At 49.3% G+C, this 24,611-nt stretch overlaps 1 protein-coding gene across 3 annotated transcripts in view; it reads right to left on the reverse strand.

The window, feature by feature from the left end:
• Positions 1-24,611, reverse strand: part of wnk3 (WNK lysine deficient protein kinase 3) — a 37,546-nt gene that overhangs the window by 8,990 nt on the left and 3,945 nt on the right. For 2 of the 3 annotated variants that reach the window (XM_062541248.1, XM_062541247.1), the window contains exons 2-16: positions 14,944-15,116; positions 14,332-14,552; positions 13,158-13,315; positions 12,883-12,971; positions 12,514-12,733; positions 11,822-12,200; positions 11,349-11,476; positions 10,876-11,097; positions 5,844-5,884; positions 5,590-5,725; positions 5,380-5,496; positions 5,131-5,223; positions 4,622-4,670; positions 4,280-4,432; positions 1,953-4,141 (exon numbers count right to left, since the gene is read on the reverse strand). In XM_062541248.1, coding sequence (XP_062397232.1) covers positions 1,953-4,141; positions 4,280-4,432; positions 4,622-4,670; positions 5,131-5,223; positions 5,380-5,496; positions 5,590-5,725; positions 5,844-5,884; positions 10,876-11,097; positions 11,349-11,476; positions 11,822-12,200; positions 12,514-12,733; positions 12,883-12,971; positions 13,158-13,315; positions 14,332-14,552; positions 14,944-15,116 — 4,368 coding nt within the window. Of the gene's footprint in view, positions 1-1,952; positions 4,142-4,279; positions 4,433-4,621; positions 4,671-5,130; positions 5,224-5,379; positions 5,497-5,589; positions 5,726-5,843; positions 5,885-10,875; positions 11,098-11,348; positions 11,477-11,821; positions 12,201-12,513; positions 12,734-12,882; positions 12,972-13,157; positions 13,316-14,331; positions 14,553-14,767; positions 14,869-14,943; positions 15,117-24,611 lie in introns of those variants that run through there. The other variant, XM_062541249.1, reaches the window with a different exon arrangement.

Consider the following 24,611-nt stretch of genomic DNA (forward strand, 5'->3'; position numbering starts at 1 on the left):
AGGCATAGGCAATAGGCATACCAATAAGCACTCACTGACACTAAATGAGGATGAATGGATAAATCAAGAAATAACTTGATCTTTAACTTACATTCAAAGGGTAAAACAATTAATCAACTAGCATGCAATATCAAGTGCATAGAGTTGACTGATCCAAACAAGGTTACTGGAGGCAATCTGCCCATACAATAAATTGACTATTAAGCTGAATCTCGAGTGCATGCCACATTTCTAACCACATCTGCCTCTTGCATCAGCTGGTTAAGAAATATTATAGGTGCAGTTTTATTTAAGTCTGTATTTCACTGCAAAAATAAAATTCAATACTACTGCCAGGGCCAACCCTTCTGCAATTTGTGTCTTAGACTGATAGTCTTACATTAGTAAAAAGATAGACAGAGTTGGGCTTTTATGCAGTTTTCATATTCATTCAGATGATGTGCTTTCATTCATTTTTCATAAGGCCGTATCTGCAACTACACCAGAGCCTCTGGTTGTAAAGCTTGTTAGGAATTCTTATGTCAGAAAATGGCAGCATCTCAGTGCAGCTCTGAGCTGCGAGAACAATGTGTGCTACGTTGTTTCATAAGGTCATGAGATCATGAACTGGAGGCTTAAAAAACAGGCCAAAATAGCTATCGAAAAGTCTGTCCAAAAGATCAACAGAAAGGACTGGCGAGCATCTGGCTCCAGTGGATCTGACTATACCATGAGTGACTAATTAGGCCATCCTATGACTTCAGGCTGCTACACAGACATGTATCACACACATTAACTTTGGCTTCATCAGCTGGCTTATGGCACTTCTCTCAGGGGAACTCTGTGTACTGATGAATGGCCTAGCAACGGCCAACTGTCTCTGCTAGCACATACATAAGGTGATGTCAACTCTAAGCTCAAACTTTCTTTTAGAATGTATAGCTATATTTGGCTTTTTTTTACGATTGAATTAGTGCATTATTGGTCAATTAGACTTGTTAATTATTTCCAACACTTGTTAGGTGCATGGTGGGGTGAACTGTATGCCCAGTTGGCTATGTTAATGACATTAGCCGAGAGAAGCTAAATTTGCCCTTGAAATGTACATCATCAAACAGTTGGCAAATTAGGCCAGATAAGATGTACATCACTAAGCATGTCTTCATTTGTTATTTAAACTACTTTAGGACATGCGACGAACAACCATATCCAAGTCCAAAAAAAAGAAAAGAGAGATAGCCACGTGACATGGATGTATGTCCACTTTGTGCCACTTTGTATACAGAAGCAGTTTGAGGTGTTATCGCGCTGTCAATACTCAGTAGTACTATAAATAGTTTCACGCGGGAAAACCGATTATGTCCACTAATGACAAATGGAGACGTGCGGTACATTCATAGGCAAAAACTCGCCAAAAAAGGAGAGCAAATGAACGAATGGTAGGACAAAGCAAATAAAAGAAGTCTTTGAGGGATACTGTGAAACCATGTGTGAACTAAGAGCTAAAACGAGGGGAAAAGTCTACCGAAAGAGGTGAGTGGAAGAACCATTAATGTAGGCTACCTAACCTTAGCGGTTACAGTCAGTCTATCTTCAAGTAAAATAAAAAATATATACTGTCTATAATGTTCAATTATTGTTCAAAAATGTTAGTATTCAAAATTCGTAAATATGGACTGATATGGTTCTTCGTCTCAAGACCTCATTTATCACACTTATATTAAATATGATCTTAAATGCATAGCTAATTCATTGCATATTTTTTTTGTCAAATGATGTACTGCCACTCTGAGGTTTACCAGAGGCATAACCACAAAGCTACTAGGCTAGATACTGAAAATATGAACTGATATGTGAGTCACACCTAATCCCAAATGAACTATGACTAATCGTGACGCGTCATCTCAAAGGCACAACACCACAGCAAACGGGCAGAGGTGGCATTCACTCTCGCGCCAGCAAGCCAGACTTACGGGAACTTTGGGTTCACTTGGAGGAGGCACAGCTGCCTGTCCATGTGGGGGAGACAGGAGGGAGCAGGGAGGGGTGGAGGAGGAGGAGGAGAAGGAGGGAGCGGGCTGGTGCTCCACAGGGGCAGCGGCAGCAGAAGCGGGAGGGCTGGCCAGGGCTTGCCGAGCTTGGTCCGCGTGGCGGGCCCTGTCCAGGTCAGGGGAGGTGGAGGAGGAGCGCGGGGTGGTGGAGGAGGTGCTGGAGGTGGAGGAGTGAGGGGAGGTGTCAGAGGAGGAGGCTGGGGGGTAGGAGGAGGAGGAGGGAGCGACGGCGGGGAGCGAATGGGGCTCCGACGACTCCTCCCCACCCGCCGAAGCCGAGAGCGCTGCCGCTCCGGTCGACGAGGAGGAGGCGTTGCCGGGAACAGCCGAGGAGCCGGTCGAGGCTCCGCTCCCAACTCCACCGGGCGTCGCCCCTCCGCCGCCGCCACCACTGTACTCCTGATACAACAGGTTCCTCAGCTTCTCGTCCAGGGTCTTTATGCGGTTGTCCACAAACTCGATTTTGGGCGGGCCCTCGCTGTCGGACTCGGCTACCGAGGAGGGCTGGGCGGGGGAAGGGGTGAGTGTGTGGGTCAGCGCCGGGAGCGGAGCGGCCTCAGACGAGCTGAGGGGCAGCTGGGGCAGCGAGGCGTCGGAGGACGAGGGAGGCACCTGGGCCGCGTGCTGGTAGCCCGAGGTGTCGTCGGTAATGCTGGCCTCGCCCGTGGAGAGCTCCGACTCGGACTGCGGGAAGGAGGGCTGCTTCTGAAGAGGCTGGGGGGCTGGAGGCATGGGCTGCTGCTGCTGCTGAGGCTGCTGCTGCTCTAGGGGTAAAGGCTGGGACAGTGGTAGCTGGGCCTGGACTGTATGCTGGGGAGTCTGCTCTAGGGGCGCCGGCTGCTGAACGGGGGTCTGCATTTGTGGCCTGAACTGCTGCTGCTGGGGCTCTGGGACAAACTGCTGCATCTGCTGCGCCTGGGTGTGCGGCTGCACGAGAGGCTGCAGGAGCTGCGCCTGCGCTTGCAGCTGCTCTGCGCTGGGCAAAACCCGTTGCTGTAGCAGCTGTGGCGGCTGCTGAAGGGACTGCAGCTGCTCTGGGGGGGCCTGCTGCTGCTGCTGCTGCTGCTGCTGCTGAAGGGACTGCTGAAGGGACTGCAGCTGCTCTGGGGGGGCCTGCTGCAGCTGCGGCTGGGGCTGCGGCTGGGCTAGCGGGCCCGGCTGCAGGGCCACTTGCTGCTGCTGCTGCTGCTGCTGCTGCACTTTCTGCAACAGAGGCTGCTGCTGCTGCTGCATCTGTAAGGGCGGGGTATACTGTGGCTTTAGCTCCTGTGGCACAGCAGGCTTTATCTGCCCCGTGAGAGCAGGCGGAGGCTGAGGCTGAGGCTGAGGCTGAGGCTGGGATTGGGGTTGAGGCTGGACTGGGAGAGGCTGCTGGATTGTCTGCTGTTGCTGCTGCTGCTGCTGCAACTGCTGCTGCAGGACCTGTTGCTGTAACAGAAGCTGCTGTTGCATTTGAAGCTGCAGCGCTGCCTGCTGAGCGTAAGGAGTCTGCTCCAGGGCCGCCGCAGGAAGCTGGACCGACTGAACAGGCGGGCCCTGCGGAAGAGGCGGTGGTCGTTCCGGCGGGAGGCCAGCAGCGGCGTGGCCGACCGGGGGAGCTGGGGAGGGAGCGTGACTGGAGGAGGAGGACAGCGATGTGCGCTGCTCCCCCTCCGACATGCACTGCCCTAGCGTGGCTTCAGCCACGCCGAGCCCGATGGACGAGCCTACGCTGGAGGCAGGAGTGACCACAGCCTCAGCAGCTGCAGACAGAGGGGCGCTGCTGGCTAGCGGGACTACGATCTGGCCAGGCGACAGGACCGCGGCGGGCACATGGGCTAATAAGCTCGTGCCACCGGAGGAGGCCTGGTCTGGCGCGGCTACGGGGAGGACAGCTGGCATGTCAACGCAGGCAGCACAGGCCGGCGGGGGGGGGTGGTGAACTACTGCAGAAGCCGGGGCGGAGATCGAGTCAGAGGCAGTAGTGTCAGGAGCAGGGGCGGCGGTGGCTGGGGCAGACATCGAGGCAGGGGCAGACATGGTGGAGACCGGAGGGGAGGAGGCAGACAGCACAGGGCAGGGAGGGGAGGCTATCCCGGAGAAGGACTCGGAACGCTGCGATCCCTCGCGATCTGGAGGCATGGAAAGGAAGAGAGGACAATAAAGACCAAAATCACCACTTGGTATCGTATGGATGTACAGTATTGCAGCTTTTTAAAAAAAAATGTTTTTGAAGCAACCGGTCGATAAGGGTGTGATTATAAGGCCACCTTTGTCAGACTCGGCAGTCAGTAAGGACCGGCTCTCTCCAGATGGGGGCGGTGTGGAGGCTCCCTGGTTTGACTGAGAGTCCCGCTGCCGGATTGTCTGGTTGATGAAGAATCGCCAGCGGCCCACTGGAGACGCTTGTGGGGCGGAATCCACTGTGCACGGGGAGATGAGAAAGACATCTGACTGAGTGACATGTTAAAGAATGTACACAAAACACTGTTTAAGTACTCTTGGTGAAATCTTTACTCCAACTAACAACTCCAAAACATATACTATAACATTTACTCATGACATCAGCCATGTCAGGATATGCAACACACGGACAAAACAAAGAAACTCACCTGCTGAACTTCCTGGGGTGCTTACATGCAACTGTTCCATTGACCCTGTCTGCCAGAAATAACATAACATATTAATAAATATTAACATAAATAACATTATTTCCTGGCACCAAGCTACATTCTATATTATATAGTCACTGGAAAATACATGCTGACTTACTATTCACTGACTGCATACTTCAGTTCTAAGGACGTCATTTATGTTCAGACATAAGTATCTTCCATCACAGAGCCGAAGAGATCAATACTCATCATGAACAATACATACTGTAAATTGTATGTCATGAATAAGATGCAGAAGCACAAATTTGATTCTGAGCCAATTGCCTAATGGAAACCCCCCCTGGCCTGGACATACTGTACTGCATAATGTACTGAATAACATAATATGGGAAGATGGGTTAAAAGGGTTTAGAAGTCTTCTTGACACAGAACAGAGTGCACATACAGTGGACATTTTGTATTCCATGTTCAGGGTGAGACGTATAAAGCAAGAGACACACACAAACCTGTGGAAGGATTTCCAGAGCTCTCTTTACTATGGTCCTCAGGTCCTCAACAAATTTCACTTTCTCCGAATCAAGGACAAAGTCCTCCTCCACCTTAACAACAAGGATTACACAAATAAGTTAGCAACACTTACAATTATAAAACATGATTAATTACAGCTTTGATTAAGCACTGTTAATTACTGCTATAATTAAGTACGTTCCCTGAATTGGACACTATAACTGGAAAAGGAATGATGTGTATGTCACCATGTAATCTGCAATATCTTCCGGTGCGTCACCCTCAGCGTCAAACTTGAAGGTGACCATTTTGTTACTGTGAGTCTCAAGCTGACATTCCACCAAGTTGTCTCCAGTGTTGGACACCTGAGAGGAAGTTTCCATATTAAATTCATGTCTGTTTACTTCAACATAAACACTTGTAAAAAAACATGCCCTCTTACAGCACGGGATACTTGCCTGCATCATGGTCAGCTGGAAATGAGTTGTCTTGTCTGTCCTCTGATAGGACGATCTCCTCTGTGCCTTCAACCTATCAACCAGTTTCCCATTGGCCCACAGCGGTTGAGTCTCTTCTCCATTGGCCGGGGCAGAGCTAAAGGTAAGACGGGTAAAATAAGCAATAATCAGGATATAAGCGTCAACGGGATAGGTTTAAACATGGGCTGAGATCAATATACTTCAATCAGAGAATAGCATAATGTGAAACCTACCCAGATGATGTATGTTTGTTGACAGACTGGCCTTGACTCTCCTAAGGGTACAGTTGACATTGGTAAGGTAAACATGGTAACACATGAAACATACTCATACAGTACAAAACATTTGAAACTGATTTTAAAAGGATTTTAATATCATGGTAGCTTATGGTTGTTCTCCGCAAATATGAAACTATTAAAGGGATTACTAAAAACTAGTATTTATATGTTTGTTATAGCCATTGAAAGTACATTTGGTTAGTATCATTTTAATAGGTTTTGTTAAACCAAAAGTTAGTTCAAAAAAACATCTAGTAATGAATATCGCAATTGAAACAGTGTGTTGATCTTCTACCTTCGAAAAGTGACCATGAGATGTCAGACATAGCTCCATTTTGGCTTTGGACCTAGTCCAGCTGTCTGCCTGTTTTCTCATTTAGTGTGGACACACAACGTGTAATGTTACTGATGTACATAAATGCCAGGGTGATCAAGTCAAGGGGTTGTGAGTGCTTTTGTACCTGAGCAAGACCCAGCAGAGCAGGGTCACAATCTGCTAGAGAGGTTGGGGGCAGCGAGGGACCGTTAGAGCCGAGGGTCTGGAAAGCAGCGACAGAAGACGGGGATGTGGGGACCACGTCAGCCACCCCCAGCTGGGCCGTGGGCACCTCAGCTTGAGCAGGGCACTCGGGCGCAGGGGCAGCAGGGTGCGGGGCCGGCAGAGCGGTGGGGAGGTAAGCGGCGGCGGTATGAGATGGACTCTGGGGTAACTGCTGAGGTGGGAAGGCCACGTGCGGATAAAGAGGCTGGTCAGATCCCGCTCCTGTCTCGACGAGCGTCTGCGTGTGGGAGTGGGCCTGGACGTGGGCAGAGGTCTGCGTGTGCGTGTGGGTCTGGCTCTGACCGCCGGTCTGAGTGTGCGTGTGGGCAGGCAGAGGGGCCTGGGGCACATGGTGTTGAGGGGACGATGGTGGTGGAGGGCCTGCAACAACCTGACTGTACAGAGGCAGAACTCTGGGATGGGCCAGGGGCTGTGTGGAGGGCTGGGCCGTTGGCTGGGGTGGGGGTGGGGGCTGGGGCTGGGGCTGGGGCTGGGGCTGGCAGGGGAGCTCTTGGGGAACCACAGCATGCTGAGAGGGGATGCTTTGCTGCTGCATGAAAGGCTGCGCTGCTGAAGCCGTCTGGAGGATCTGCTGCTGCTGCTGCTGCTGCTGCTGGACCTGTGGAGCCGGCTGCATTTGCTGTGGAGGCTCATACTGCTGCGTCACTATGGGCTGTACCGGAGGCAGGGGCTGCACCACTGGCGCCACGCCCGTGTTCATGGGCTGATGCTGGGCTTGGATGATGTGCTGCGGCTGGGCCTGGCTCTGGATGTGTGTCTGACTGCCCTGCTGTGCAAATTGTTGCGTTGTGCTTATGGAAGCAGGGCCGACTGTGGGTGCTGTCGTGCCAACAGCAGCGATCGCCCCCGGAGACAGCATCATTTGTTGGTACTGTACCACCGGCGGTTGCATGGATTGGGTGAGGTCCGACTGGACTGACTGAATGGTTGACTGCACCGGCTGTGCTGCTTGGGTGTACTGTGATGACAGTGTAGCAACAGGGGCCTGTTGCTGTGTTTGTATTGGTGTGGGCATCGACACACTGGGTGCCACTGTCTGGTCGAGCTGGATGGGCCCTGGCATAGGTGCAACGGACAAAACTTGAGCTGGGGCTGGCATCATCTGTCCCTGTGGCTGCATCGGAGGGACCGCATGGGTCTGAGCAAATGCTTGAGCTTGTATCTGTGGCTGCAGCGCTACTTGGGCCGGCATGGGGGCCTGCCCTTGGGTAGATTGGAGGAGAACCTGGGGCTGGCTCACTTGGGGCTGAGGCATTGGTTGAGACGCTGCTTGCATCTGGGTTGGTATAAACGCCTGCGGCTGCTGCACTTGCGAAATGGCGTGCCCTTGGTTCCCTTGAAGGTGGATCTCCCCGTGACTCTGGATTGGTCCTGAGTGGATTTGAGGCTGGATAGCAGCCTGGAGGGGAACCTGGGATTGAAGGTGAGCTGCAGCCTGCACCTGTCCTGGGACTTGAGCTGTGACCTCTGCTGGGGCTGCTTGAACAATGGCAGAGATCTGAGACTCCACCACAGAGGTTCTATGCTGCTGCTGCTGCTGCTGCTGCTGCTGAGAGAGCAGAGCTTGCTGTTGCTGTATGAGGCCCATTGCCTGCTGTTGTTGCTCTATCTGCTGCTGAGTGAGGCTTGTGCGCAACTGGTGAGGCACCGCTGTCTGCTGCTGGACAACATACGAGGGCTGCTGGCCTATCTGCTGCTGCATGATCACTTGCTGCTCATTGGGGAGTTGTGCGGACACAGGGTCCATCTTCTCAATATGCTGGGGTCCACTATGATGCTGGACCACAGCGGCAGCCTGGTCCATCTGCTGCTGCTGCTGCTGCTGTAACAAAACCTGTGGTTGTGAGTCGGCCTGCTGCTGCATCAGTAAAGCCTGCTGTTGCTCAAGCTTTTGCTGCTGGAACAAAGCTTGCTGCTGCTGCTGCTGCAACAGGACTTGTTGTTGGATCTGTTGTTCTCTCTGCTGCTGCAGCAAGGCCTGCTGCTGTTGCTGCTGTAGCTCCAACTGTTGTTGTTGGTGTTGTTCCCTCTGTTGTTGTAACATAGCCTGCTGCTGTTGCTCTAACTGTTGTTTTAATAAAGCTTGTTGATGCTGCTGCTGCTCTAGCTGTTGTTGTAGAGCAGCCTGCTGTTGTTGCTCTATTTGATGCTGCTGCTGCTGTTGCAACAACGCCTGCTGCTGCTGGTTTTCCAGTTCCAGCTTTTGTTGCAATAATGCCTGTTGTTGCTGTTGCTCCAACTGTTGTTGGTGCAACAGAGCTTGCTGCTGCTCCTTTTGCTGTTGTAATAATGCCTGTTTTTGCTGTTGCTCTATCTGCTGTTGCTGTAGAAGAGCTTGCTGTTGTTGTTCAATCTGCTGTGGAACCAGAACCTGTGGTTGTTCTATCTGTTGTTGCAGCTGACCTTTTTGTTGCTGTTGCAGCATTAGCTGTTGTTGCTCTATCTGTTGTTGTTGGTGTTGTTGCTGTTGCAGGTAGGTTTGCTGCTGCTGCTGTTGCTCAAGTTGCTGCTGTAGCAAAATGGCCTGCTGCTGATGCTGTTGTTCGATCTGTTGCTGTAGTAGCAGAGCTTGCTGTTGGTGGTGGGTGGGTTGCTGCTGTATCTGCCCTTGTGGCTCAGGCAGCGGTGGTACAAAGACCTGCTGCTGCTCTATCTGATGTTGCAAGATCATGGACTGTTGCTGTTGTTCACTTGATGGCTGTTGCAAAATGGCTTGCTGGGGATGGTGCTGTTGCGCATGCTGCATCACAGGCTGTTGCTGTGGCAATCCTGGGTGTGGCTGGATGTAGCTTTGCTGCGTTTGTGGTTCAATCGTTTGCGGTAGAGCTTGCTGCTGTGGCAGAGGTACATAAGACTGCTGCGCTGAGCCGTGGTTGGGCTGCTGCTGCTGCTGCTGCTGCTCCTGCTGTGGTATGAGAAGCGGTTCAGCCTGCTGCTGTGTTATTCCAGCGCTAGCATGCAGTGGCTGCGACAGCGAGGCCCCTTGCTGCGGCGTCTGCTCTATCTGTTGCTGTATCAAAACGGCTTGAGGCTGCGTTATCACGTTTGTCGGCGGGTGCTGCAATAGGGCCGTCGGGGCTTCCAACACCGCCTGCTGCTGCTGCTGCTGAACTATGGCTTGCTGTGTTTGCTGGGGCAGCACTTCGTGCTGAAAAGGTGTGGGCTGATTCTGCTGCGCGAGTGGGAATGCTCCTACCAATCCTGTGGGATCTCCAATTGACGTGGGAGCGGTGAGTATGCTCATCGGGGCCTGGGGCGAGACAGGGGGGATGTAGGACTGCGACTGCACTACGGAGGTGTGTGGAGTGGTGCTTTCCATGGATTGAAAGGGAAGCATTTGGGTGACATTGGGTGGGTATGTCTGAAGGGACTTTAGGCAGAGATGGATTTAGACGGGATGATTATGTGAGAGCAGGGGGTGAGAATGGAAGAGATGGTAAGGGAGAGGGAAAGAAAGGTTGTGGTGAGAAGAGAAAGGAAGAGCGTAGCATTAGTACCAGGGATCAATCATCTGGAAGCACCAGCATATTTTCAAGAGTACCTAATTTTCAAATCATTATCAAATTTGAAATTGTACCCATGCCATCATTGAGGTGCAAAAGAGTTGTAAAAAATCAATTCATACAGATTCAATATGCGTCTGCTTCTTTTTATGATGTACTGCTGCCAATAACTATGCTAAACTATGCATATTGTATTCATGGATGCTTGGCTGAGTCTGAAGAAGGCAACAAAAGTCACTCATGTGAGGCAACATATCCTGGACTGAAACTATGTCCGTTGCAGTGGAAGACACTATTGCTAGTATCTAAGGTAACAGTAATAGTATTTTAGGCAATAAGGTTTTAATTATATAACAGTCATTTATAAACAAAGATCTAAAAGGTACCAGTAAAATATATATGTGTAAATGTCCCTGCAGGTTAAAGAATAGAATTCACACATTTAGTTAAAATGTACACAAAAGTTAAACAGAATGCAACCTTGTTTGAGTTGGCACTAACATGTCCCTAGGGTCATATAAAATAACATCAGTTTCCATTTTGGTAAGAGGCAAGTCTCTTGCCAACTAAATTGGCCAACGGGGAAAACGAGTTGTCTCTGATCATAGCAAAAACCGCATAGGATGTGAAGTAGTAGTATGAGGACCTGTTGTATCAATGTATTTGATCTCAAATCCTCCTATGACATGAGATGATTTGATAAGCCTTAGAGGTGGTACAGTACCAAAAGGATACATCTCCGCCTTTGACATACTGTATTATAGTCAGAGACTCCAGTCATACAAATATGAGGTGGCGCACTTGTACTGTATGTTAGTCTCCCTGGGTATATATGTCCAGCAGAGGAAGGATTTGGAGTGCATGTACTGTAGGTGAGAGACACCAGATAGATAGCCAGACTGGACATGAGGGAGACATTCACCTGGGGATACTGCTGCAGTACGCTTGATGAGACCTGTGTTGCCATAGTGACTGGCTGAATGAAACTATGAGCCACTGGCATGTTTGGAGCCCCACCGCCACTTTGGCCAATGGACATGCCAGACATTCCACCACTCTGGCCAATAGGCATGTTTGGATCCCCTCCGCTCTGACCAATAGGGAGCATCTGGGGGTGGGACAGAACCCCTGCACTCTGCACTGCCTGATAAATAAAGAGAACAATGCTTACCCCACAATCATGTCATTTTTAACTCCACAATAGGCTTTTTATGTTAGGTGCCCACCAACATGTTCAAAAGCTTATTGTTATGACTAGAGCTCTGGTGTCTGAGAGAGTAATTATATAACAAAACATCAGAAAAAGGCTTTTATCACACACACACCCACAAAATCATACCATGCCTTATTGCTCATTAATTAATGGTGGTGTTACTACAGAATGTGGCTACTTACGGTTGGGGCCGATGGGTAGCTGGGCTGGGCAGGTACGTATGGGCTCCCAGACTCCCCCTGCGGGAGGAGGACTTGGTTCGTTCCACTTGTAAAGGACTCGCAGCTTGCTGCAGAGATGCTCTCCCCCTCTGAGGAAGATAAGAGAATGAGTCAGCTTCCAGTCACTGGTGTGTCCTTCATCAGCTGCTGGCAGCAGCCCAACCCAAACACAATCAACCCAACCACCCAACGACCACAAACCCCTGATCAACCCAGATAAAAGCAAACAAATAAAATAAAAAACTAAACAAAAAAAACAAGCCACCCATCAGTACTGTAATCTTTAAATGAATCTAATCCTTGTCATTTCAGTGTCAAACCAGGCTGCTCATGCTAGCTAAGCTTTACAAATTGAATCCCCAGTTGCTGTAATGGAGTTTGAATAGGATGAGCACGTGCTCGTACTGCTGCTGCTGCTGCTGCTGCTGTAGTACCTGTCAGGCCAGAGGCCGTGCTGTGGATCTGCTGCTGCTGTCTGACGTGCTGGTCCACCTCTGGCAGCTCCTCTGCCTCCCCGACGTGGCCCCCGGTGGCCCCCACAGCGCTGGTGGCGGCGGCAGCGGCAGCCGCCGGGCCCATGGAGGAGGGGCAAGAGGGGTGGGAGCAGGAGTAGGACGAGGAGGTGAAGGTGGAGTCTCTCCTCTCCTCCGGAACGCCAGGCTGCTGCTGCTGCGGCGGCGGCGGCTGCTGCTGCTGCTGAAGGAGCTGCTGCTGCTGGCGCCGCTCGCGAGACTTCTTGATGAGCGTGACCCGGTCGCGGATGGACTTGCTCACCACTTTGGCGTCGCTCTCGTGGAAGAAGCCCGATTTCACCTGACGTGTGCACACACACACGGGAGAGATGATATAAAACGGAGCAGGGAAAGAAAGAGATAGTAGGGGTTGGGGCGGATTGTAGGTTAGAGGAAGCCTGGAATAATGTGACATAGATAGCAACATTCAACTGGTCACACCACGTGGTTCTAGCACAGATCTCTGGCGGGGGAAAAATGGGTTCCTCTCCCTGAAATATACAGACGCCTTCATTTGCCCTTCTCTCTCTCCTCCGTTTTTCTCCTTCCTTCAGTCTCACCTCCCCTCTCTCCCTCCCTCCTTCTCTCCCTCTCTCTCCCTCTCTCTCTCTCACCATTTCCAGTGCCACTTCCTCGGCGCTGTCGTTCTCCAGGTCGTAGCTGAACTCGATGGCCTCGTTGTCCTTGTGCTTGCCCTTCAGCTTCTTGGGGTCCTCCACCCAGATGCGCAGCGCCAGGCAGTCCTGGCAGCCCGTGTCCTCCTCCGCCAGCTCCACCCGCACTCCCGTGTCCTCGCCGAAGAACGCGTGGTTCAGCAGGTCCTTGACGGAGAGTCTAGAGGGGGGGGGGAGAGAACACGAGCAGACAAAGTCAAGCAGGGAGAAGCGGGAGTTGAGGAGAGATTCCGGCGTACCGCCGCCGCCTTGGTCCACCAGCTCAATGATACACTTCATTAGGCACAGATGGAGTGTGTGAGAGCTCACCGCTCGGTCCTGTTCTGCCGAATGCAGCCTTCGATGATTTCCTTAATCTCCGGGTCGTTCACCTTGTCAAAACTGGCCGGTTTTATACCCTACCGAGAAGGAGGCAAAGATGTGCCAGTTTAAAAATATGATCTCTATATTTAACTTCCTAATGATGCATAAAAACAGCAGGGGCTAAGTTCAGGGAAGGGAAATCCAGTGTGAGGACACACTAGTATATTAATCTTATTCACTCTTTAAAAGCTAAATTAAAATGACTTTGCCAGGGCCCTTACACTGGTGACTTTGCGGTAGATCTGAGCAGCATTCTGGCACTCGGAGTACGGGTACTCGGAGGTGGCCATCTCCAGCATGCACATGCCAAAGGCGTAGACGTCCACTGACTCATCATAGTGCTCCTCGTACATCTCAGGAGCCATGAACTCAGGGGTGCCTGGAGGAGAGGAGAACGGGAGACGCTTTAGACAGAGATTTAGAAATAACTTTCAAAGGCCAAAATCAGATTTTTTTTCACATCAAAACTGTGACTGAGATGAGAATTGACAAGTGATTTATATTCATCAGAGGCATTCAGCACGCATTATTATTGTCTGAAATTCTGCTTTCCGGTTGATGTTTCTTGTTTCAGTTTCTCTGAATGTGCCTCCATGACTACACAAAGGACAAGCGACTATGTCCTGTATTCTGAGCATTGCTGTCATTTTAGCTTTGACTTTCATGATAGGTTTTAGGATATATGGTCATTCTATATGTGCACAGTCATGTCGGCACTCTCTTTAATGTAATAGATCAAAGTAGATTTTCTCAGCGCAGTTCAAAAGAGCACTCCCCCCATCATCCATGTTCACCACATCCATCCTCTTACATAACATCACATGGACTCTGTATGATGGCATCATGGCTCCATTAGTTACTTTTCTTTCAGCAGGACGTTTTAAGTGGGCCATTTCTGTGCAAATATCGATCAAGAGCAGTCAATAAGCCATACAGTAGTCTTAAGCCTCAGCTCTATGAGCAAATGCACCTTAATGCTGCGAATAAATAACGCTCTTGTATAGCGCTAAGTGAGAAGGCAAAGGGTGAACAGAATCACTAGACAGATTCCTTTCAAGGATCCCTCAGATGCTTTTTTAAGTCGTAAAAAGGTCGAGACTTAAAGAGACACTTCACCGATGGGAGAAATACAGATTTCAATGAAGCCCATGAATAGGACTTCCTGCTTTCAATGATGTAAAATGATGATTTTTACATCACTGAAAGCAGGAAATCCATCATTGAAATTTGTATTTCTCCCATCCCAACTTAAGTCCTTACAATGGACCTCTGCCTTTGTCCTAGTCTTCTGAACATCCTGAACTCATACACTGCGGCTTCACACTGGTGAAAAAACCTGTCTGGACAGCACGTCCTTGTGACAAGAGGAGTGGTCATCGCGGGGTCTGAGCTCACCGATGACGCTCTTGGCAAAGGAGGTGCGCATGAGCGTGGCCAGGCCGAGGTCGCCGATCTTCACCGAGCCCGTCGGCCCGGTGATGAAGATGTTGTCGCACTTGAGGTCTCGGTGCACAATGGGGGGCGTGCGTGTGTGCAGGAAATGAAGGCCCTTCAGGATCTGCCGACACCAGCTGCGCAGAACCTTCGGCTTCATCACCTTAAAGCGCTTCAGATAGCTGCAGAGAGGAAGAGGAGGAGGAGGAGGAGGAGGAGGAGGAGGAGTACAGGAGTACAGGAGGGGGAAACGGAGAAAAAGAGAGAATGGAGACATTCAGTCTGGGTAATGAGACTCCTGGGCTTCTGTTGTTGCTCCTAATGAGCAAGTGGGCAATGACTGAGTGAGCCCTGTCGAGCTGAAAGTGCTCACATTTCCAATCCCATGTTGTCTTACATCTATAGTGACTCAGCATAGAAGCATGAGAACGATGGATGCTGATTGCTGACTGGGGTCAAACACACTGGCATCCTCATCAAAGGATGAAAATAGATCTCCTCCAACTACCGACGACAAAGAAATTATTCTTGAATCAGCATTACAGAGATTTTTTGGTGGTTGTTCTACTTTACGTTTTTAGCGTTCCTGATGTCATGAGCTCGGTGACGAGGACGATGCACTTTTTGCCGCGGAGAACGGACTCCCAGGAGTCGTAGAAGCGCACGATGTTGGGGTGCTGCAGGCCCTTCAGCATCTCCGCCTCCTCCTTGAAGCGCTGCTGCTCCGCCTTGGTCAACTTGCGATCCTGAGCAAGAGAGAGAGAGAGAAAGGGGATAAAACAACACTAATAGACTACAATGGACCTGGACGTAATATGTGCAATGTTTCAAAGTACAAAGTAGTTAACCAACAACTGTAAACTATAAAGTCTTTTCTACCATACATGATATAGCCTATATCTGCTATACAGAGCATCCAGGGATTACACTGACTCTCCTGAGGTGTTAAGTTGAGGAGAATTAAATGAGTCCTACATAAAATACTTATAGGACTCATGTGTAAGACATTTATATAGGAGTCCTATATAAAATACATTTAAAAGAATGCTCAGATCATTTCAACTGCAACAGTTTTTTGTCCAGACCTGATAACACTCATATTGACTTGTAAAGGCTTTGGGCTCTGCACAGCATCCTCAGATAATGTTTTATTCCGTTGATGCCAAATAATGAAATAGAACGGGAAGGAAGTAATCTACTACTACATCTAAGGTGGTGAAATTAATTTCCAACTCGCTTTCCACAAACTGTCAAAGTTCATATGATAGAAACTCCCCATATTTATGATGAAGTTATAAATTCACATGACAGTTCCGATGGCTTCATCTGGGCATTAATTAATGAGCAGCTCAGAGAGGACAATAAATAAAAGTGCCCCTGGTGCACAGCGGTGATGCTCAACAGCAGAGCGAAAAGCCCACAGACCGGCTGCACTTTTAATTTGAGTTCCCCTTTAAAAAATGTGCTGTGGAGGAGGAATGCTAAAATGTATTGTATCCATTCACTTTTACTGCAAGAATGTAACCCTCGCAAATGGACTACGTTACATTAGCTGTGCGCTAGTCTTTGGCCGGGACAGGCCCGCTGGAGGGGGGAGAAATAGTTGGGAGGGCTGTGACTGTCGGGAGCCACGGGGGCTGACAACAGCAAAAAAAATCTTTTCGGCTCAACAGCGCCGGCATTCAATTAGAACTGTACATCCAAATGAGAGGCTAGACAAGCGCGGCCTCGTGGGTTTTTTTCTTTTTTTTTTTTTTCGCTCTCAATTTTTCCCCTCCTTTTTCTTTTTCTTTTTCCCCCCTCTTCCCCATGCAACAGCATGTTGGTGACCACCAGATGGCGTACTGTAGGTTAAGTGGGCTTTCTCTCTCTGGCCAGACCCACACCCAGCATTAGCCTATAAAACACATTTCTGCTGCATCTGCTGCCACACTCCCGATTGCCCCGGTGTGGCGTGGCGTGGTGTGGTGGATGCCGCGTAAATCCTCCCTGGCAGAGTGCTGCCTTGGCACGGTCGCCAGGGCTGTGCCAGTGAAGAGAAGCTCTCTGAGGACAGATCCATTGCTCTCCCAGACACCGCTTTACATGAACAGACAGACTGTCACTGGCACGGCGCGTGGGATGCAAAGTGATTGATTAAAATGTACCCTGTGCTTACCGAGACCCCACATACTTGGAAGCCACAATGACAATGTAATGGTTGCCCTGGTTTCCCTATTGAAACCTAAGCTGGATCACAGAACATGGCACAAAGCAAAGCTTCTCTTTTGTGACAGTCTAAATGTGAATATCAATGGCAATTTCAAAGACCCCCTCCATTAGAAACCTGACATGCTTTCACCACTGAAAGAGATGTTTGCTGCATCTAGTAATGCCCAACATCCTGATGATTTCCTGCCGGGGGGAGATTCCTAGCTGGCTTCCAGGTAGTGACCCACCAGGTTTTAGACAACACAACATCACGCCACTGATAGCACATATACTTCCTTGATTCTGTTCTCAACTCAAGTCTACTCACCCTGGTCAGACAAAGCAACTAACTGGCAGTAATGGCAGAATAACACCAAATTGGATTTTGTGATTTCGTCGCACCATATGGGGAGTGATCTTTCTGGGTCAGTGGACGCAGAGGGCCTTCATTACTGCCAACCAAAATAATGCATTGTGGTCATTTGACCCCAATGACCCTTATCATTGGGATTAGGTGACCCAAGTGTAAAAAGGTTAGAGGAAGGTCATAGTGCAATGGCTGCAACAATACCGATTTAAGTGACGAGACCGTGAGTTAAAACACACACAGCGGCCCGTGAGGAGAGCTCCATGCTGTAACGTTACGTCACCCCCCCCACACACACACACATACAAGTATGGGAAAATTATACGCTTGGAGTCGCGACAGAGCAGACATACAGTAGACACCGACATGAGCAGATACGATTAGCATGATCAGATTCTCTACTTAGCGAGGGTTAAAAGACATCTTAAAAGACATTGCGCTTCAGTTGCTCAAGGCTTGAGATGATCTCCTGCAGATATTCCCATAACCAAGTCTCCTACTTTGATATCCTTGTAATCAGGCCTGTTTTTCAGTGTGCAGTGCACCCTTAGACTTTGTGTGGCTAATTTACCGTAGCCAATGCCTGTTTCTTTGCTTCCAACTCTTCTTCATTCCAACTCTCTCTCTCTCTCTCTCTCTTTCTTTCTCTCCAGTGATTCAATGTCCTTTTGTGGAAGTATTGGTGAAAGCCATCTCCTCCCCTCTCCTCTTCTCTCCTCTCCTCTCCTCTCCTCTCCTCCCCTCTCCTCTCCTCCCCCTCTTCTCCCTTATGCCAGCTCTGTGATGCCCCTCTGCTTCTATTCTCTGAAACTCAACGTCAACATGAAAACTCCGCCATTGTCATGGCTAAAAATAATCCCCAGTGTCTGGGACTTCTGCACATCCTCCCCCTTACAAACACGAGCACACGCACACAGACATACACAGCACACACACACACACACACACACACACAGAGTGTCTCTCTCTCTCTTTCTTTCTGTCTGTGTGTAAGCGAAACAGCATGACCTGTGTGCCTGTCTCTCTCGCTCCGTGTAAGCATTTCTCCGTCTTTATTGCATTTGAGAGTCGCATGAGCTAATAAGCACTGTCTCTGGGTGGGTGTGCCATTGCAGTTTATTTGCCTTTTTCTTTGCTGTTTTGTGGCGACAAGTTTTTAGTATAATTGTGAGGTAGAGCGCGCGCGTGTGTGTGCACAGTCTTTCTGCTGGCTGCTCTGTGTGTTGAATCCTGGCTGTAGCCATTAGAGTGCGTGTGTGTGTGTGTGTGTGTGTGTGTGTGTGTGTGTGTGTGTGTGTGTGTGTGTCTCTGCATGTCCTGATTTCTGCGCGTTCCTGTCCCTGTCGGTCTCCGTCTCCCCTCTGCCCGTCTGTGTCTGCCTGAGAGCCTCCCACAGCGCAGACGAGTCTGTCTGGAGGAGATCTCATCAATTTGACTCCCCGTGTGTGTGTGTGTGTGTGTGTGTGTGTGTGTGCATGCTCGTGTGTGTGTGTGTGCATGCGTGTGTGTGCGTGTGTGGGATTGTCTGTGTGCACATGTGCACACGTTTTGTTCTTTTTGAGTTTTCACTGTCCAGCTGCCCGAGGTCAACATAGGTCAGCTGTGTTAATTACAATAATTATCATTCATGTCCCAGCAACCCAGACAGCTAAATGCGCGTGCACACACAAGATGAAGGAGTGTCCAGATTGCAAAACAATTACTATCATGGGACTGTTGTGAGTACTCAGCATGATTAAGCAAAACTGTTGAAATGTATCTTATTATTGAAAGAACCTTTAAGTAATGTTCAAAAATGTCAAATGGTCATAATATTTTTGTGTATTTGTGTATCAAGTGAAATATTTATTAGTTATTTTACAGGCCACTCCGAGAACATGAAAATTGGGCCAGAGTGAAAAAAAAAAAAAAAAAAATGAAGAGCTTACAGGAGAAGGGGAGAGTAATGAGGGAGTGAACAAAGGGGCGATAAGGAGATGATATAACCTTTCCATCGGCCGAGCGGAACACCGCTGAGAAAATGAGGGGGACAACACAACAAAAGAGGGAGAAAATGAGGGAGCGCTGAGGAGTGGGTGGGGGGGCCGGGGTCCGCCGCCGCCGCTGTCAGAAAGAGAGCCCTATTGTGAAGAGCCAGTGGGTGTCTGTCTTTCATGAATTCTCTCCAGTGAGTGAATATCACAGGCAGTCGACTGGGCCCATGCATATGCCATGTCAGTTCCACACAGCGCTTATGCTCATCCACTCGTCGCTGCAGTGCGCGCTGAAGCAAATGGACCATTGTTCCATTAGCAAATTAGGAGTGTGCTCAAGAAGGGCCTCACATTCTGTGACCTCACTGTAAGCGAGTTAGCAGCACATTTGTTTTGCTGTACTGTATGGGTGATCTCCAAAACAAAACTAGGAGACAAAAGGCCCTTACACAATGTGTATAATCACCAAAGCTGCGCGGTGAGTTTAGCAACATATTTGGCAATATTTGTGGGTGGCAGTGAAGTGTATTAAGGGCCCGTGTAGACAGCCTATAACTCATGATGTAAACAGCCATGAAAACGTGACCTCAGCCCGACCCTACCCACATAGAGAGACCGATTTGGACCAGACACCTGCTTTGGTGAAGGTCAGGTCTTGTGTAAGGTAGAGCTGTAAAAACTTCTCCGGCTCCTCTCTGTCTCTCACAGAACCACACACACACACACACACACACACACACACACACACACACACACACACACACACACACACACACACACACACACACACACACACACACACACACACACACACACACACACACACACACACACACACACACACACACACACACACACACACACACACACACTCCAGCAGTGTAGAGTCATGAGCAGGGGGGAGTGAGGGAAGGGAAGTGTCTACTGGGAGCCAGTGGAACCATTAGCCGCGTGTTGTTTGGGCACTTAGACGCACATTTCCTACAATGGGTCGTCCCACTCTCCTCCGCTCGCTCTCCCTCTGTAAACATTTTCATGAATCCCAGCACTCCCCCGGGGTTTGTAAGTTAATTGTGTGGGTATTCCAATCTTTCATCACAACTCACAACTCCTCAGGGTCTTACTGAATGATGGGAGGGGAGGGGCATGTTCACATTGTGCGTTGAACATGCTAACAGTCGCGTATGAGATAACTAACCCCCCTCCCCCTCCCCCTCCCTTGCCCCTTTATGTCCATTATCTCACATATCCTCACGCTATCTAGTTAAAAGTGTGTGTGTGGGGGGGGGGGGGGGGGGGTGCATGATGGAGAAAGTGTAGTGCAACAGGGAAAGTAAACGGTTTACTATTAAGGAATGCGAGGAGTCTGCGGGGATTAGGTGACAGTAATCTATGTGAGCTCAGACTAACGAGATGGGAGCACCGCTGAAAAGAGCAGATCTCACTCGGATTAGCGCACACTAGTGGGGCCTAACTCCAATACCCACGGCCCGCCCGGCTATCTGTTTGCGTGTTTTTGTTTTGCTTTGTATGACGAAGGCTGATGACATAATGCTTAAGGGTTCTGCCATGACAACAGCACTACATCTGTCAGTACTGTACATAGTTAGTGCTACAGTAGTCCCTGATTCAGCAGCAGATCCGGTCCTGCCCATGGTCTGCCACCAGAGCCATTGACTGTCTACGTAGTTTACAAGCTGCAGTAGTCCAAGCGGGGTCCCATGATAATCATCCAATGTTCCCATATTTGCTTTAGGGGTTGGCAGTCATATTCATAGTTGGCAGTCATATTCATAGTCAAGATATTATCCACAAGAGCATTTTGAACAGCAAAACGAACACAGAATTAGATGCGTGGTCTCTAGACTGGCTGTGATGAAACAGATTCTTGTGTTCGCAAAATGTAGGTGCTCTGGAGTTCAACTGAATTATTGAGCTGCCCCTTTAAAAGGCTCTCCACATCTTCTAGGTCACGTGTTAAAATAATATTTATGTTAGATGTCAGCTTTAGAGGATCCTGCTGCCCATTGTAGCGGCAAAGAAAAAATCCACAGAAAATCAGGAAAGGCTAACATCATGGAAGAATAAACACGAGGCTTATTGGGAGTCTTCTCATTCCTTTGTATTTTTGTCTTAATTATTATATTTTTTTCTGTAATCAGTGATTTCTGTGATCAGTCAGTGTCTCTGAATTTTTCCTTTCATTACCAATCCTCACAACTTCTTCTGAAAGCAGCAAAAAAGCTGCCTCTGATGAAAACGACTAATTGCAATTTAAATACGGGCTCTAACAGTCTCCAACTCCAATTTATTTCCCCCTCATTACAGCTCTTTTAAGAAATCTTTCCACTGCAATAACAGGCAGTGCTGTCAGCTATTTCTCTTCCCTTTCACACTCTCCCTCACTTTCACTCCCCCATTTCTCTCTCCCTCCCTCCCTCCCTCTCTCTCTCCCTCCCTCCATCTCTCTCTCTCTTCCATTCTCTCTTGTGCTCTAGTCCCCCCCCCCCGTCCTGTCTGTTCCCCCTGCAGTGAGCGAGGTTGCTGTGGAGCGCGGTGAGAAATGCGGAGTGACATAACGTGGCCATGAGTAAGCGCGGGGCCTCTAAGGATGCCTCAGCGCCTCAGACAGGCCATGGCAGACTCACTCGGTTACCCCACCGCACTCGCGTCCCTTTGGGAAAGACAGGGCCCGGCCAAACCCAGCCGTCTGCTGCGGACGGCCAAAAAACCGATGACCTTTTACTTAATGATGGCGGTGCAGTGGGCAAGACTGGGCAGGGCTGGACAGGGCGGGGGAGGGGAGAGAACCACCCAAACTAACCCTACTGGCATCATGGCACACATCAATACCTGGCAGGCCGTTGGATCACAAGCTGTCCGTCTGGCCCCATTTGTCTGGTCTAAGCGATGGCGCAGAGTCGAGGCGGAACGATGACCAGGTCTTTTCCTGAGTCATATCCGAATCACTGTGGCCGTTCAAAACCTATGGCTCAAGACCCAAAGTAAACTTGCTCGACGACAAAAATATCCCAATTCATTCCACGCTTCAGGATGACTTAATCTAGCCAAAGACGTCAATGGTATTAGTAGAGATTGTCCACAAATTAAAAACAAATAATAAGTAATTAATAGTCTTTCAATAGCAAACATTTGACCTCCTGACGATTCTATTTTCCTACAGATATACAGTGACCAATGCGGGCACCTGCCAGAGAGGTGTTAAGTAGTGTTTGTGCGCTACAGAGACAGCCAGTCTGTGCTTTCTCTGTCCACTGCGGAGGCTGGCAGACTGGCCACGCTGTTGTTGTGGCAGGGCCCGTCCTGTGGCGGCCCAGTCAGGACAGGACAGGACAGGACAGACGGCCTGCGTTGAGCCAGTGGCGTTTCTGCGTGAGTTGTGCTGTCTGTGCAGGCTTTTTGTTCCAGCCTGACAGGCACCCACTGTAATTAACTCCCTGGATCACCCCCTGTGTACTCACTCACTGACACACAGACAGAGGCGCACACACACACACACACACACACACACAATCTCTCTCTCTTTCTCTCTATCGCTCTATCTGACTCCCTCTAACACCCACACACCCACACACACAGCCATTCTTGTCTGCTTGTTTAGGTATTTAAAACACGAAGCAACACACCACACATGAGCAACAATTGGAAAAACCATGAATTGACAATACCGTGGACACACCAAGTATTCAAGCTCAAATCCAAGTCGGTATTCAGTTGCTACGTACACAGTGGTTTATGCTAACAGTCGCATACTGTACGTCTCTGTAGATTCTCACAGTAAATTCTTCCCCACTGTGAGTGATGAGCCTATTCAGTGAGGCTGCATGGTAATGCCACAAGCCTAAATGTTAGCATGAAGGATATACTGCTTTGACCTTTTGCCTCTGAGCATGCGAGCTGAGAGGAGGGAGGGGTAGAAAGAGACAGCGACAGAGAGAGAGAGAGAGAGAGAGAGAGAGACGGAGGGAGTGGAGGTAGAGGGAGGGAGGGAGGGAGGGTGGCCATGCCATGAACTTCTATTTCCCCCTCTTTCAAGCTGCATTAGGACAGCTAATCCCTGCCTCTGGACAGCCTTCCCTGTCTGTCTGTCTGTCTGTGGGAGAGCCACCATAGGTGTGTCACTCTGGATGCTTCGGTGTGTGTGTGTGTGTGTGTGTGCATGAACAGTTAGGGTGGTTAGCTCTATGGATTCCCATGAGAAACAGGAAATGCCTGTGCTAAAAGCTGACGTGCAGTTCAATTCAATGACATCGTGATGAATGTTTCAGTTGTGTTGTTTAGAAAGTCAAACCTCTCCAAACTCCTCCAAATTGTTTGTCTCCTCTAATGCATGCTATTTGCTCTCGTATTGATGCCTGTTATGTAACTAAGAGCTATGAGGGGAAGGGAGGCTGTGCTGCTTTACGGCGCTCCCTCAGCTCTTGACCAAATGAGCTCTAACCAAATTCTTATCCTGCAACACAAATGATCTCCAATTAGTTTAGTCTACAAAGCAATAAGAGACGAGAGACAGTAAACAGCACTCCAGCTGGTACATGCCTTATCTTCAATATTGACATGAATAATACATGTTAATAATGACAACAATAAATCCCCCCCCACGCAACTCCACATGGATATTAAGGTTGCAAACATCACAGGCAGACTGCTACTTAAACACTACTGCGCCACTACGCACCACTAAAGGCTGGCTGTTGATAACTGGTTTGTAGTTCTGTGAGTTCATGCTGTCTTCAATAGTTCTTCAGAAATTATTACGGCACGGCTAAGAGGACAGTTCCAACCCCCCCATAGGCTGGGTTAGTGTGCCCGCGTCTGTGAGCTGCACAGTGGCTAGTCCTGGAGCAAAAGAGCGCTATATTCTCACCAGGAGGTTATGTCCTTGTCAAGTTTCATCTACACTGAGCCGAACGAGAGTTAAAAAGGCTATGATTTAGTCCCTCTGGGCCTGTACTGTACATACACGAGAGGTAGAGGAGAAATGCACCAGCACAGTCCATAGAGCAAACACTATAGGCCCAACAGCCTTACATAGCAGTACACGACAGTTAGCCATCCTTTACATCCATTATGGCAAAAGCAAATCGCTAACACCAGCTAACGCACTGAAGCTTTTCTGCCGATGTGTTGATCTGTGTGCATATTTGTGACCCGTCTGGCTTGAGTGTGGTGTGTGTGAGTGACAGAGAACAGAACAAGAGAGGGAGACAGGATCGAGAGAGGGAGAGAGAGGGACAGAGAGAAAGAGAGAGAGAGAGGGGAGAGAGGGAGAGAGAGAGAGAGAGAGAGTGAGTGAGCATTAGCTCCAGAGTTCCTCTCTGGGAAGAATGCCACGCTAATCCTCTGTTTGGCTCATCATTCTCTCTTTCCTTCTCTCTATAGCTCTTCCTCTTTTCCCCCTTCTCTCTCTTTCTCTATGCATATATAGAGCACAGAAAGAGTCTTTCTCAGTATTCTACGCTCATCGTACCCTTCATTTCCCCTCTGTGATCATCCTTTCATCGTTCCGGTGACGGTCCCTACAGTGTTAATGCACTTTCCCATAACTGAACTCTGCAGGTCATCCTTAAGAGAATGACACAGCAGTAAAAGTGATACATACGTTTCTATGTCAGAGGAACATATCCCTGGGGCCGGGGGGGTGGGGGGGTGGCTGAAAGACTCTCAACAGGGTTTGCTGGTGTACAATT

The sequence above is a fragment of the Sardina pilchardus genome, chromosome 7, assembly GCF_963854185.1.
Source record: "Sardina pilchardus chromosome 7, fSarPil1.1, whole genome shotgun sequence".
Lineage (NCBI taxonomy): Eukaryota > Metazoa > Chordata > Actinopteri > Clupeiformes > Clupeidae > Sardina > Sardina pilchardus.